Source organism: Lactuca serriola, chromosome 5 (genome assembly GCF_051521515.1).
Source record: "Lactuca serriola cultivar US96UC23 chromosome 5, Lser_US96UC23_V15, whole genome shotgun sequence".
NCBI lineage: Eukaryota > Viridiplantae > Streptophyta > Magnoliopsida > Asterales > Asteraceae > Lactuca > Lactuca serriola.
The window spans coordinates 337,649,708-337,664,398 of NC_136412.1; the positions used below are offsets into that span (position 1 = coordinate 337,649,708).

The 14,691-nt window shown below is 34.1% G+C and overlaps 1 protein-coding gene across 2 annotated transcripts; it reads right to left on the minus strand.

Moving 5' to 3' along the window:
- Positions 1-9,000: 9,000 nt before the first annotated feature.
- Positions 9,001-10,900, minus strand: LOC145055323 (uncharacterized). 2 transcript variants are annotated; one of them, XM_079003617.1, is made up of 5 exons: positions 10,251-10,900; positions 10,059-10,135; positions 9,936-9,972; positions 9,696-9,807; positions 9,001-9,606 (listed from the first exon to the last, which is right to left on the minus strand). In XM_079003617.1, exons 1-5 carry the CDS (start codon positions 10,519-10,521, stop codon positions 9,141-9,143), a joined length of 963 nt encoding a protein of 320 aa, XP_078859743.1. In that variant the 5' UTR covers positions 10,522-10,900; the 3' UTR covers positions 9,001-9,140. The 2 variants fall into 2 exon arrangements, with proteins under 2 accessions (XP_078859743.1, XP_078859744.1); XM_079003618.1 differs by having other exon boundaries at positions 9,001-9,603; positions 10,251-10,895.
- Between the last annotated feature and the right edge of the window lie 3,791 nt (positions 10,901-14,691).

The following is a 14,691-nucleotide window of genomic DNA, read 5'->3' on the forward strand; positions in this document are numbered from 1 at the left end:
ATTACAATTGATGTTTTGTAGGATCAAAGAAAAGAGAGGAAGCTTAAGGGAAGAAGTGAGCAGAATCTAATCGTGAAGAAATGGATTTCGATCGCATTGCTTGAAGATTGGATTCTTGAGCTACTACTTAGAGTTAGAATAGATTGCTAAGAAATATGTATTAACATAGTTTTCAATTGAATTGCATTGTAAGGACAAATTTTTCCGCAATAAAATAAATTTTGATTTTATATTATTTATTTATCCTTGCAATGGCGTGTATGGAAAATTGATGTTTGAATGTTTCAGTTATTAGCAATGATGGATTATGTTATTTGTGGAAATGTCAATAATTTACCAAATAGGGAGAGTTTCTCATCGCCCAAGTTTCAATTGGACAGAAACTTGGAATCATGCAACTTGGTTGCATGATGAATGAGAAATTTCATATTTGGAAATTAGACTAATTCGTTGACAAAGTGTCAAGTGAAGGACTAAGAGATCGAGCACACAAAGTTGTGTGTTGATCAAGTCCACCACAAGAGTGACAAAGATATTCGTCATGATTTACTAAAGGTTTAGTAAATATGATTATACTTATAAGATTAAGTGTAATTCTGAGTTGATTAAAAGAGTTTTAATCAATAGCAGAACGAATGAGAAGAATCAAGTAGGCAGAAAGATAAAAGTTTCTCTATTCTAAGAAGAAGGGCGAGTACCTTTTATTATGTTTTATGATAGGTCTTAATGATTAAGAACCATATCTCAATTGATCCTCTAAGTGAGTCTTAGTACAATTGTATGTCTGAGAAGAGGAATCAAGAATTGAAGAAATGGTTAAATCAAGAAGTCAATCATACTTCGTTCCAAAACAAGTCTTAGACTTAAGATTGTGACATTGAGTGACAAGTCTTAAGAAGGTTTATAACATTCATCAAATGTGGAATTTGAAAAGGTTTTCTTATTACTGCACATTTGAAATTGGAAAGTTGTGATGTCTTGGATAAGACAAAGACCAACTAGGACTAATTTTGTGAAGTGTTTTGTCTTGATAAAAGCTACACTAACTCTTGAACATTTGTTTGTCAATAAATGTTTATTGACAAGAGAATCTTATATTTCAAGGAGTCAGTGGGAGTCTTAATGGTCTTGAAAAGTTCAATAACTAATCAAGAATAAATGCTATCGATCATCACTAGCGCACGACTTGAGGTTTACAACCTATCGTGTTGACACTATCTTGTTTCTGTGCCATTCCAATTGAGTTAATTATGCATGTGAGTTCTATGAGTTCTCATTTGAACGTATAAAAGGCAAGCACTTGATCAAAGAAAAGTACATTGATAGGAAAGGGTGAGCTGCTTAACTACTTGGGAGACATGGTAGGCACTCGTGTTACCTTCACCAAAGCAACTTGATAGGATGGGTTATGGAGAGAGAGGTTTAATTATGATTTATTAATATATTATGAGAATAATATATTAAAGGAGAAATCATATTGTTTAATTAATATTAGTCAAGAATTAATAAGAATTAACTTTATGGCTAAAAGACATTAATTAAATAAAGGGGACTAGAACTGTCAATTGTGTGATAGTTGAATATCGGGCTAATGGACTCCATAGAGGATGGAGTGGATGAATTCTATGGGGAAACCCATTAGAAATCGTCCAAGGCCTCTAAGGAGGGAGTCCATGGGTTACTTAGGGCCTAAACAGTCAAATTAGGGTTTCCTTGTTAGATAACCCTAATAGCCTCACTATTTAAGGACCCCTAGGGCACCAAAAACGTGGCCAACTGATTCCTTATAGTTTCTACACGTTTTTGGGTGCCTCCTCTCTTATCATTCTTCATCCTCTTGCTCTTGGTGTTTGTGAGCCATTAGAGGAGTGACACTTGTGACTCTAAGCTTTCTAAAGCCATTACAAGGAGGATTTGAGATTGTTATTGCTACATAACAATCAAGGTAAGATCTAAAACCCATTCATATGTTAGTATGATTAATTGTATGCTAGAACTAGGGTTTAAAGTCTTGGATGAGTTGCATGTACAATAGAGAAACCTAGATCCAAGCATTAGGGTTTGCATGAGCACATATGATGTTCTTATGGCTAAAACCCATCAGATCCTTGGTGGAATAAAAATGTTTTATCCTATTCAAGCTTTTAAAAGATGAAAATTCCTTATTTTATGAGTTTTTGAAACCTAAACTTAACCAAATTCCAACATATTCCACATAGCAAAGCAATTTTGCAAAACACTTAGTCATATTTCATTCCATACTCATTATTCACAAAAGTTTAAATATCAAATCGAAAATGAGGGGTGTTACATAGGATATTTTGAACAAGAAAACATAACAATTATCTCATAGAGTAATTGTAATCTTTCACATACCTCCTTGGCTAACTCCTAATCAAGGTGAGTTAACAAAAAAGTATAACTCGAATCTCTTGGATTTAAGTACATGGATATGCCTTTATAATTTATAGCAACACTCAAAATAAAAATGTAGAGTTCCACCGCATCTTGCAATCAAGAACCGATTATTTATGTATGATATTCCCAGTTTATATAATGTTACCTTAAATATTTTCTCCTTCTTTAGTGATGCAGTCTTCAAAGACATAATATCTCTAATTATTTCAATCATATACCTAATGACTATATAAACCATCATTGACTATCAAATTTAGAATGTGCATGAAATGACACATATGAAACAACTCACTTTGCATCAAAATGATCTCAAAGGAAGATTCCTCAGTCTACAATCAAGCATCAAGAATCAATTTATTTGTGTATGATACCCTCAATTGACTTACTAATTCCTCAAATCTTTGCTCCCTCTTTGGTTATGCAGTTTAGAAAGAAACATTATCGCTAATTCCCTTAGTTCATGCCCTTACAATCCATTGTCTAAAGCTTTTGGCATAACTGCTTTATGATCTTCCATAAAAATGATAGAAGGTAAGGTGGAGAAGGGATTCCTTTGCCGAACTCCTTATTCCAAAACAAAAATTTAGGTTAGGGACCCGTTAACAATCACTAAGACTCTAGCCGAGCAAATAAAATCCCCAATCCAATATCACCATTTTGTCCCGAAGCCCATTTTGATCTGATAAGTCATACAAAAAATTCCAATTAACCGTGTAGAAAGTCTTCTTGAAGTCCATTTTGAGAATGAACATCCTTTTCTTATCCTTGTTAGCCCAAGTGTTAGCCTCGTTTACCATTAATGGTCAGTCTAATATGTTTCTACTGTTAAGTAAGGATAATTGCAGTTAATTAATAATTTAGCTAATGACCCTCTTGGCTCTTTGAAACTTTAGTCGTGGTATAATAAGTATATATGATCAAATTTATACATATTGAATGATAACTTGTCCTTATAGCCTAAACGAACCTATAAGAATTTATATTAGGGAAATTGAGTAATCTAACCCTTATATATGACCTTTTTTTGATAAAAATGACCAACATTTTTTTTGTAAAGTAACCACATTCCCTGGAACACATTGTTCCAGAGAGGTCTCCGGAATTCCGTATTACGATTCCAGACCATTTTTTGGAATACATTTGATTTTTTTTTGCGTGTAACATGTGGCTTTTCGTTTAGTTTTGGTTTTATAAATAAACACACACACACACACACACACATATATATATATATATATATATATATATATATATATGTTTTGCTTTCATAAAATGTATAACTTTTGGTTTTTTAAAATATAAAATGCAATTAAAATCAACAAACAGCTAATAAATACATAAACTAAAAAAGCATGTGTATGTAGCTCATATTACAAATACGTTGTTCAAATTATCTTTGTTCTTGTAACCCAAAAAATTTCCGCTGGTCATTTTCTATAACCTATAGCCCATGGACCGGTGGTTTTACCCTCTATAGAAATTGATTTCCCGGTGATCAACTCCTCTAGGAACCAACACATAAATACCCCACAATACTCTCTGCTGTCAATCTGTTGTGGTACATCTGGAGCCTTTTTTAGGGTCATATTGAAGCTCTCAAGTGTTACTGAATCATTTGGTTTGGTACCCCAGTAGTTGACACCCACTTTCAGTTTGTGGATGCAGGCCCTCAAACCTATTAAACCAATTCTCATTTTCCGAATAGTGGCCTCCCTTCCAATAACTATCTTATATAGTCATTTGGAATGTCTTCAAATCCAAAGCACCCAAAAACCAATGAGCATGTGGTATATTGATTGGGATGTAAAGCTACCAAAACTGTTAGAAACAATTAATTAGTATATAAATACTCAGATAACGTAATCCAAAAAAAATTATATCGTATCACACTCTGCCCAAGTTAAGTAAACGAATCCGCCAGCCATGTCACTCCAGTCAAATGTATCAATGTTACAAGTTGACGTCACAACCGTCCACCGAGCATCATCCACTATACGCTCTACCAGCAATGAGATCCATATCATGATGTGTTGTCAATTAATTTTTTGCAGTAAAGTAAGTATTGTTATTAGAAGTGTATTATGTAATAAGCAACTAATTATATTACTTACATCACATGACAACCATCATCCATGACTATCCGCATATAACTGTATCCAAAACTCAAGTGTAGCAAAACCGGTCAAATAATTGTGACCAAACAATAGTGACCCATCCTGTTCTTTATATACAGTATGTGCAGTTGATTGTCCAACGGTGTTGGTTGTTGCCATGTAACACCTTTTCTCTTCATTTGTATCCATGACGACTTATACCATATGGAGATAACTTTTTGGCGCTTAGAATGCCTAAGAGGTGTTGGTGACAGTGTTTTGTATTCATCCTGCGAAATCTCTTTTACATCCAACGATTGAATAACCAGAGACAGTTGTTCATGGCCATCATTCAACGACTGTTCAGGGCCATCATTCAGCGGTTGTTTGGGGGTGCTTAAGACATAATCATGCTCTCATAAATCATTGTCATTGTAGTATCCATGTACAGTAGTATCCATGTACAGTTCAGTAATGTATACTTGTAAACGATGTAACAACCATAAACGATGAAATAATTAAAAATGTGCCTCCATCCCCTTTGAGGTACCAATCTCGTCTCCGGGAGTCTTATTGATAATTTTAGAACCATGGCTAGCATAGCTTCATGCTCTGCTAAATGCTCATCCTGAGGCCTCAACTGGTCGCAACATTCACGTAACTTATTTTTCAATTAACGGACCTCGTTGTCACTAATAATTCGGTTATTGGCAGTTGATGGGTCAACAGTCGGCGGTAGAGGTGGTGACGGGTGAGATGGATCATCTATCCGTGCCTTCTTTTTCTCGAGGCTCATGGTTAGGGGAGTTTTTTGGGTAATGATGTTAGGGAAGGTGTCATGTGAACTTTAGTGTCGGGAAAATCAGGGCGATCAGTCCACGTCCTACTAACTATCCACCATTCAACACACATTTCATTTTCTGTTGGCTCCAACTTCTGTACGATTATATTATCTTTGTAACATAAATTACAATATTATAAATACATATAGAGTAAATTAAACGAATCGTCCCTATAGTTTAGGATAATTTGCGTGTTTGGTCCCTAACTTATTTTTTTAACTCGAAAGGTCCCTACTATTTGTTTTCGTAATGCACTTGGTCCCTGTCTTACCTAAAAAGACTATTTTGCACTTGATTTTTTAATTTATTTAAATAAACACACCCCAACCTCACCCATTCACCTTATCTTACCCACCTCATAATTTTTCTCTATTTAAATAATAGTCTTTTTAGGTAAGACAGAGACAAAACGTATAACAAAAACAAAATGTAGGGATCAAAAGCATAACAAAAATAAATAATAGGGACCTTCCGAATTAAAAAAATAAGTTAGGGACCAAATGTGCAAATTACCCCAAACCATAGGGACCGTATATAAATTATAAGTTAAATAATATTTAAATAATAAAGTAACCATACGTCATCGATTTATAAAAACTGGTTGCAGTGAGTCTTTGTAAAGGCCTCGGTTTTGACCATGCAACAACTCGAGGGATCACATTCTGTTGTCAGATACCAAACAATCTGCTCAGCGGAAAAGTCTTAAGAATCCATATTTGAATGTTAATAAAAAAATTGTTAGAATGTTAGCAAAAAAATTAATAATAATTTTTTCATCATATACTTACCTTAAAAGCGTATAAAAACTCATGTAAGGTGTAGGTCACTTTTTGAGGTTCGTTCTCTTTTGGTTCGTCTGGATGTATAAGTTTGTCAACTTTATTGAATATAGTAAATAACTGTTAGTACAACTGATTCCAAATTATCCTCCCCTATGGATATCTGCCACATAAAAAATTAGTTAACAATTAAATTTCTAAAAAATATTAGTAAAGATAAGTAACTATAATCAGTAATTATAAAATAAACAACATTATACATGTTGAATTCATCAAGGTTAAACATCAAAGAGAAATACTCTTGTGTAACAGTCTGTTTAGCCAACCATCTATTGAAACCCTTCTCTAAAAAGTATAGAAGACATACATTGACTGCATCCTTGTCCGATAACTCATTAAGTGAATGTTTAAACACCTTCATAACATGGTCTAATTTGACTAAGACATTCGTCAGGACCATAGGAAAGGCACGAGAATGGAATGCGGTGTTGGATGTAGAAGCAGGAAAATAGTCACCAAACCGAAAGTCGGTGATGAGACAAAATTCTTTCTTCCCGAAAGACAACTCATAACCCCCAATCTTAAAAAACCATTTCCTGTATTTGGCTTCGGGGGTCGGTGACAACTTTGTGGTAAAAGACATAATGTAGAAGCAAAGGATCCCCATTTACATTTGGAATGTCTAACCACCTCCCAAAACATATATTTCGGAACATAGTCTCGTATTTTGGGTCTATCTCTGAATGCCGCAAGAATTTCCTCGCCGATTTTGGGTTTACACGAGAGTGTAATTGATGTATCAAAAACCATATCGTGTTGCACAAATAAAAAGGTGTTATCCCTTCATTCTGAAATGGAAATGACCAATACTCCGGACCAGTTCCGGACCTGTTCCTCATGTTCCAGACGAGTTCATCGTGTTCCGAAACAGTTCCTCGCGTTCTGGAGGCTTCCGTAATGAAATTTTAAGATCCGGAACATGAAATTTTGATGTAAATCAACAATACCTAAACATCTAAACTACTTTTTAGTTGGTCCTACAAATATGTCATCTTTAATTTAAACTCTGGAACATTTTCAGTTCATTTCGGATGTGGTCTATGAATTCCGAAACATTTACAGTAGAAAAATAGGAACCTTAAACAAACAAAAAACTATGTAAAGAGAAAACGAAGAACATACCCGTAAAATAACGGGGTCGTAGTGCTCGTCTTCCATGTCGGAGATGGGTGTCGGAGATTGGAGATACGTATAGGAAATGGGAGTTACGTATCAGAATTGAGTCGGAACGTCGGAATCGAAATGCATCTTTCCGGAATGAAATTGCTGCCTCAAATTATATTCCGGATTTGAAAATTCAAAATCCCGATCCGAAACATATACGGTTGATCCGGAAATGCAATGGGTCGAGTCACCCGAAAAATAATCTGAAATACGTTCCAGAACGACTCGTTCCGGAATATGTAGTTATTTTGCAAAAAATAAATAAAATAGGTTATATTTTTTAAAAAAAAAAAACCCAAAAAAGATTACTTAATTTCCCTTTATATTATGAATTAACCAAACCAAAAATTAAAACCTTTTTGTGAATAAAGCATGTAGGGGTATTGAGCGTTTGGGAGCTTTTAAGAGCTTCTAGATTCTAATGTTTAACAAAACGCTCTGTTTTAAACAGAAAGTCTCGTTCGGCACTACAAGCTTCTGGCGTTTAGTTTAAATAAAACGCTCAAAATCCAAATGTTACTTCATATAACATTTAACAAAATGCTACAAACTATAAGTTACCCGGTATCCGCTATCAGCTAGTTATGCCGAACAACTAGGCTTATAGGTTTTTTTTTTCTTTTTTTTTCATTTTGGGAGATGCTGGATCATGGGGAAAAAATATTTAGGAAAATAATAAAATTAACGAAAAGGATTAAAATAATGACATTGGAGCATGTACTAATCGTGTACCAAGATTAAAAATACATATGCATAGGGAAGCACAACGGATTTGAAAGTCTTTGTAAACAACAAGAACTGAACAAGTAAAGACAATATATGTTCAGCTTAATTTTAGGAGATTGTGTTGTATCATGGATCAATGTTCATTGCATGGCAAGAATGTTTGCTCTTTCTAGTTATAATAAAGATGGGGTTGCAACCACCAATCAGATTTCAATAAGTTTGTAATTAACTTTTATATGGATATTTGTAATCATATACAATCTTTTTATCAGCAATTTATCAATTGAAGTTACAGGTTTCTATTGGTTTTTCTTTTTCTTCGATGACTTTTAATCCATTAAAAGGAGATAACCTGAACTTCATCTTGGATTAGTGTGTGAAATTCGATCCAAATTGGTAATCTTGTTTATTATCAAAATGGGTTTTGTACGAATGTATTTAAGAAATTTCAAGATAAAAATTGAAGACCAAGTGAAACCACGTCATTAATTTTTTGGAAAAAAAAAATCATAACTTCAGCGACAAAATAATCATTCAACTCTAATTCTTGTAATGAATACAGACATAAATAGTTAGAATTATTTGTTCCCCTTATTAATCGTTCAACTCAAAATATTCCCTTATAAGATGCTTATGATCACCACATAGAGTTTTCAATGTGCGTTTTTAAAACCCTAAACTGCTATCAAGTGATTCTTCATTCGTGAAAAACTACAAAATCATGTATTATAAAATAAGCTTAAGTTATTTTTGATTCAAAAATTTTAAGCAATTGTAGTGTTTTTGTAGTTATTTCCACATGCTAATTAATATATAATGGGAACCCAGGATTTGAGCATCGGTTTGGAAGAAGCCAAGAAGAAATTACGACAAGCAACATAAGTTTTTATACAAACATCAATAAAATTAACAGATCAATTCATGAAAGTCAATTACGAACTAATATACTAATAATTAAGTGCTTGTGAAGAACATTAATAATTAATATCCGTCAAATAAAACCTTACAAACCCTAAAAATAAGCGAGTACCAGCAAGATCTCACTAGAATTCTCGAATTCATATAGTCAGATCTAGAGTACTCGCCATTAATCTTGGACTCTTTGCACATTTGCTAAACCTCGATGACCCATGTGGATCCCTAAACTGCTTTTCCTTCTTCTCCGAAGAAGGAAATAACGAGAGACATAAAGAGCTATCTACTTCTTCATTTGCATAATCTTCTTCTTCTTCTCGTGATCTTAGCTTCATACTTAATGATAGATTCAAATCAAGACCATTGTCTACTGCTTTTCTCTTCTTTGTTTCAATTGGGTTGTCAAATCTTTGACTTTTGATGAGTTGGTGATCTACTAGAGTTGACCTAGTCATGTTGCATAAAGCTTGTTTCATTACCCATTGTTGCATCTCATGGTGGGCAATCTTGTAATCTTGTTCCACCATGGATGAGTTCAAAATCTTGTTAGTACAGTAACTTCCATGGCCGTTGACTAAGCCACGATCTGCCATGCTTGCCCCATAACTGCTATATGGATAGTGTCATTAAATCGTGTTAAAGGCAAGAAACAAAAGAATAAAACGAGTGAGATTACGAAAGCAAAATGAAATGGGTACCTTGGAATTGGATTAGGCCTAACTAATCTTGGACGAAACATGGGAAGCTGCCATAAACTTTGAACATGATGACTGTTTCTCCCAGTGTAGTAGTGATCTCCCTCGTTTATTACTAAAAAAGGAAAGTAAAAGAAGTTTAACCATTGCAAATCAAGAAAGATCAAGAATCTTGAAAACCCTAATTTAGAAATAGCAAATATCAAACTATGGTTAAAGACATGAGCTTTTCAACATATATACCTTGGCCCTGATCATCGATCTTCTTGCTCCGATACATCTATATTGGTAAGAAAATTATATATAAATGAATCTTGAAGTTTATAACATGATAATATTTATTATATTTAATTTATGAATTTTTACCTGTAGATGGCTTTTCACGTGAGCAATGCTCAAACCCTTCATGTTCATTAGCTGTAACACCAGTTTAGGAGTTGCTCCTACAGAAACACGAAGTACATAATTCAAAGAAAGATCGATGGTTACAAAAAAACAAAAACCCTAAAAGAGAAGTTGAATTTCAAGAAAGATTTAGTCAAAAAATTAAAGGATTACTTTCTTGACCACCGAGTCGCTCCACAGCTCGCACGAATATGAGATGAAGTTCTGGAGTCCATCTCAATCGAGGCATCTTGGATCTAACATATTGCCTTACTCGAGTAGATGCATCCATCTTCTCACCCTCTACTTGATCCACCACACTGTTATTCCCTGAGCTCTCACTTGACTTTGCCTTGTTCCCTTCATCATCATCATCATCCTCGAGTTTCCTGCAACAAAAGTGATCGTTCATATCTGAACAATCGCAATCACCATCTTCCATCATCTTTCCTGATTAATCTTTCCAAGCTTTTTGAACACCAGAAACTAACTGACATCAGTTGTTGAATTCATCAATCTTTAAAGAAATATTGTCATGAGAACACAGTCTGCCTTTTCAAATTATAGCAAGTCTTGATGTGATAAATTTAGCTTTGAATCTGGGAGGTAGATGGGCATGACTAAGACCCTTTGAAGAAAGTCGAAGCATGGACTTGTCTATATGTATGCTTCAATAAATAAATGAAATATTCTGTTCTAATTGCATGTACATACATACATAAACATACATACATACAATAAATGCATGGGCCATCACCATATATGGGACCATGTGTACTATGTGTGTGGAATGGACTTAATACATAGATCGAGTATATATTTAAGCATGGAGAAAGGTCAGCTAAGCTAAGGCTAAATTTTCAAAGAGGAAAATTGTCCATCGAGTTATATATAGAGGACTTCTTCACCATTCCATACCCTACCCCTCTATATTAATTAATGCTATTAATTGTATGCCTAATAATTCTAGACTCATAACACCCTACATACTCTTTGCGATATATACCATGACTCGATCCTACACTATTTTCTTTTCATGGGTTCACATGCATATATAATCTATCTTATTAGTTATAACCTTCTTAATCATATATATCAGTCACGTAATTAATTGGATAGGACTCGATCGGACCACATGCATATATGGTTGATATGGTCAGCGTTTCTCACATGAGGCAATTTCATTAATTTATATGAAATATATACATTTGAGTCATGTTGTAAGTGTTTGTGGTAATATATACTTTTGTTATTTGCATTAATTAATCTACGTTATATACGTTTTTAATTATTACGTAAATTTAACCATTTTATATAGCGAATCTACCATTTTACTATGTAATTAAAAAAAAGTTGTTCTTTATGTACGTAACATTGTGAAATGGTAAAAATCATAAGTTTGTTACATTTACATTTTATATAGGGGAAATGACTTTAGGGTAATTAACTGTTGCCTTTGTACTCAATTGGTCACTTTTTTTTTTTTTTTTTTTTTTCGTATCTCATTTACCATTGAACTTGTTGTAGGTGTTTACAGAAACCATGGAAACCAGCTTTTGAAGGTTTCCGACAATTTCTTATCTCCGACGACTCTCCGGTCGTCTTCTCCGGCGAGGCTCCGGCAAAAATGAGATTTTCGACGGACCCTTGGGTCTCGGCTTGATGACTTATAGCAGCAGCAAGCAGCAGGAGGTGGTAATGGTGGTTTACCGGCGGCAAAAGGAAGGTGGCAGGTGGGATCCGGTGATAGCAGGAGGAGGTGGTAGGTGGCTTGCTGCCTGCGTCCCTTCTACCTTTTTTCTGGCATCAAATCGACAGGAGGGAGAGAGGGGAGGGTGGAGAAAGCTAAGCAGCAACACTGGCGGTGGATGCTGCTTGAATGGCAGTCCAGAAAAGTCCACCGGAAAAACTCATTTTGTCGGAGGCTCGTCGGAGAAGACGATCGGAGAGTCGCCGGAGATAAGAATTTGTCGGAAACCTTCAATAGCCGGTTTTAATGGTTTCTGTGAACACATACAACAAGTTCAATGGTAATGAGTACAAAAAAATAACCAATTAAGTATAAGGGCAATAGTTAATTACCCTAATAAATCATTTCCCCTTTAATTTATATAATGTTATATTGCTGACAAATCAAATGGGTAAAAGAATGAATCAAAGATTTAATTATTGTTCAAAGCATCTTGAAAGTGTTATTAATATTTTATAAGGCTAATCAAGGATTGAAAATTTTAGCGATTTTGTAGTTTGTTATAAATGTTAATGCTCCTTAGTCTTATATTTATTGTCTATTCTCTATTTTTAAAATCTTTATTCTTCAACTCTGATCTTAAATATTTTATTTTGTATTATAAATTTTTTGATGAAATTTATAACAACGAAGAGCAATTAAAACAAAATTCATTTATATATTTTACATTAAATATTATATATAAAAACAAAAATATTTAATATTAAAATCAAAAATAAAAACTTAATAGATCAAAAATAAACAATAAATATAACACAGAAAATATATAACTGTGCAACCATTTCATAAGTTAATCTATTAATTTATACTGAATTTGTTAAAAACTAAATAAGTAATAAAAATGATAATGTTATTGTGTAAATTAATAAATAAAAAATTGGTAAATAATATTTTAATTTATTTTGTGAGTTTTAAAATTAGTGGTGCGGGGCCCAATGGATGCTATCCGGTATGTCGGTCTTTGACGGATTCCTTTTGGGTTACTGTTATGACTTATGACCCTCTCCTTCTTCTCCGTTGAAAAAAACAAATTTCTTCTTTTTCCCCGTAAGATTCCTCTTGTTCACAAATTCATTTTAGTATTTTTCTTTCGATTTTTTTTTTTCAAATTAAACAATAATTTTGTTTGTATAATATAGACAAAATTGTAAAAATGGTATTTATGATATTCATTTTTTTTGGGTTTTAGTTCAAATCTCGATTTTTTTTGGATTGGTTGTCCTTTTAAGCTAGTTTACATGCAGTTTTGGTTATTGCCTAAACTAAAAATACTATTATACCCTTAATGAATTTAATTTTTATTTTTTTCACTTTTTAAAATTATTATTATTAAATATAAAACCGGACACCTCTCTCTCTCTCTCTCTCTCTCTCTCTCTCTCTTCCTTAGATCTGCAATATGCATTGAAGTTACAAATAATACATGTACCATTGACTCAAATACATATACACCTCTTGCCCTTCGTCTTCCTCCTTTCCCCTTCATCTTCCTCGACAAAACATCACTATCTTATTTGAGCATTTCATCGAACACCTTACGTGCGTCTTCCAAGTTTCCATAATTACCACTTAGTAGAATCATTGAGTTCCACGAGATGAGTTATTTGACAGGAATTTCCTCAAATACAATGAACAGAGTTCCAACAAAAATATGTAGACATTATACAGATTATACACAACCACCACTTTTCTTGATCCACCCTTGAAAGATAAATATTGAACAAAGATTTAGAGGGAGATAAGAGAGTATGAGAAAGGAAAGGGGAAAGGGGAGATAGGACTGAAGTGGCGACAAGGTGGTGGTCGGAACTCCACAACAGTGGCATTTGGCGGCAATGGGTTGCTCCGATCAACAGAAAAAAAAAATGAGGAGAGAGGTGTTTCTCGGTGGGAAGGATGCAGTGGGTGGCGTAGGAAGGAGCTCTAGCAGCCTCTGCTGCTTCTGTGTGGTCTTCTGTCCGCGGAGACGAAGGAGGGAAGAAGTGGCACCAGTGATTGTTGGAGTGACTCGACAGAAGGGGGCGGAGGGAGGTAGTGGCCGGTGTTAAGTTCGTCGGTCTTTTCCTTCCGCCGATGACATGCGAACGAGAAGGATCGAGATTTGCTATAGCAATGGGTGGATATTTGGGTTCGTTGTGATGTTTGAGAGAGACAGAGAGAGATGTAGGCCCAAATTAGTATTTATTTTCTTTTTCTTTTAAAATAAATAAAAAAAATAAGTATATCAGAAAGAACATTTTAGTCTTTTTAGTTTTCCGAGAGACCAAAATCACAAGCAAACATGGTCAAAAGGATCACCAATCCAAAAAAGTCGAGGTTTTGACTAAAACCCTAAAAAAATGCATACCACAGGGATCATTTTTGCAATCTTGTCCATAATATATAAAAGCATAAACTACACAAATGGTCCCTATGGTTTGTGTTAATTTGCATGTTTGGTTCGTAGCAATTTTTTATTTTTTTATTTATTTTCTTTTATCTTGGATAGTTCATATTATATGTTTTTGTTATACGTTTGGTCCTTATCAGATGTACAATAGACTACTTTACACATAATAATTTTTTTTAATTTTTAATTTTTTATTTGTTGTTTTTGTTAAAATTAAAAAAAAAGAAATAAAAAAGTAAAACACGCCCACCAACCACTCCCTCGCCTAACCCATTCGGCTTACCTTTCCCACTTTTCCTTTTCCATTTCCATTTTAGTTTTTCATTTTCTCTTTCTACCATACATGAGATCCACACATTACACTACCACCCACCATTAAAGATCTCTCTTATCTCATCAAAAACCTGACCATCATCGTCCCATCTAGTATTGTGTCGTCGGAAACCTCACAAGAAGCCGATAACCACAGTTGTCGA

Coding starts and splice junctions, on each gene's coding strand:
- LOC145055323 (XM_079003617.1), bottom strand. CDS start 10,521: ATGATGGAAGATGGTGATTGCGATTGTTCAGATATGAACGATCACTTT. Junction 10,136..10,250: donor GCGACTCGGTGGTCAAGAAA/GTAATCCTTTAA, acceptor GTGTTTCTGTAG/GAGCAACTCCTAAACTGGTG. Junction 9,808..9,935: donor GATCGATGATCAGGGCCAAG/GTATATATGTTG, acceptor TTCCTTTTTTAG/TAATAAACGAGGGAGATCAC.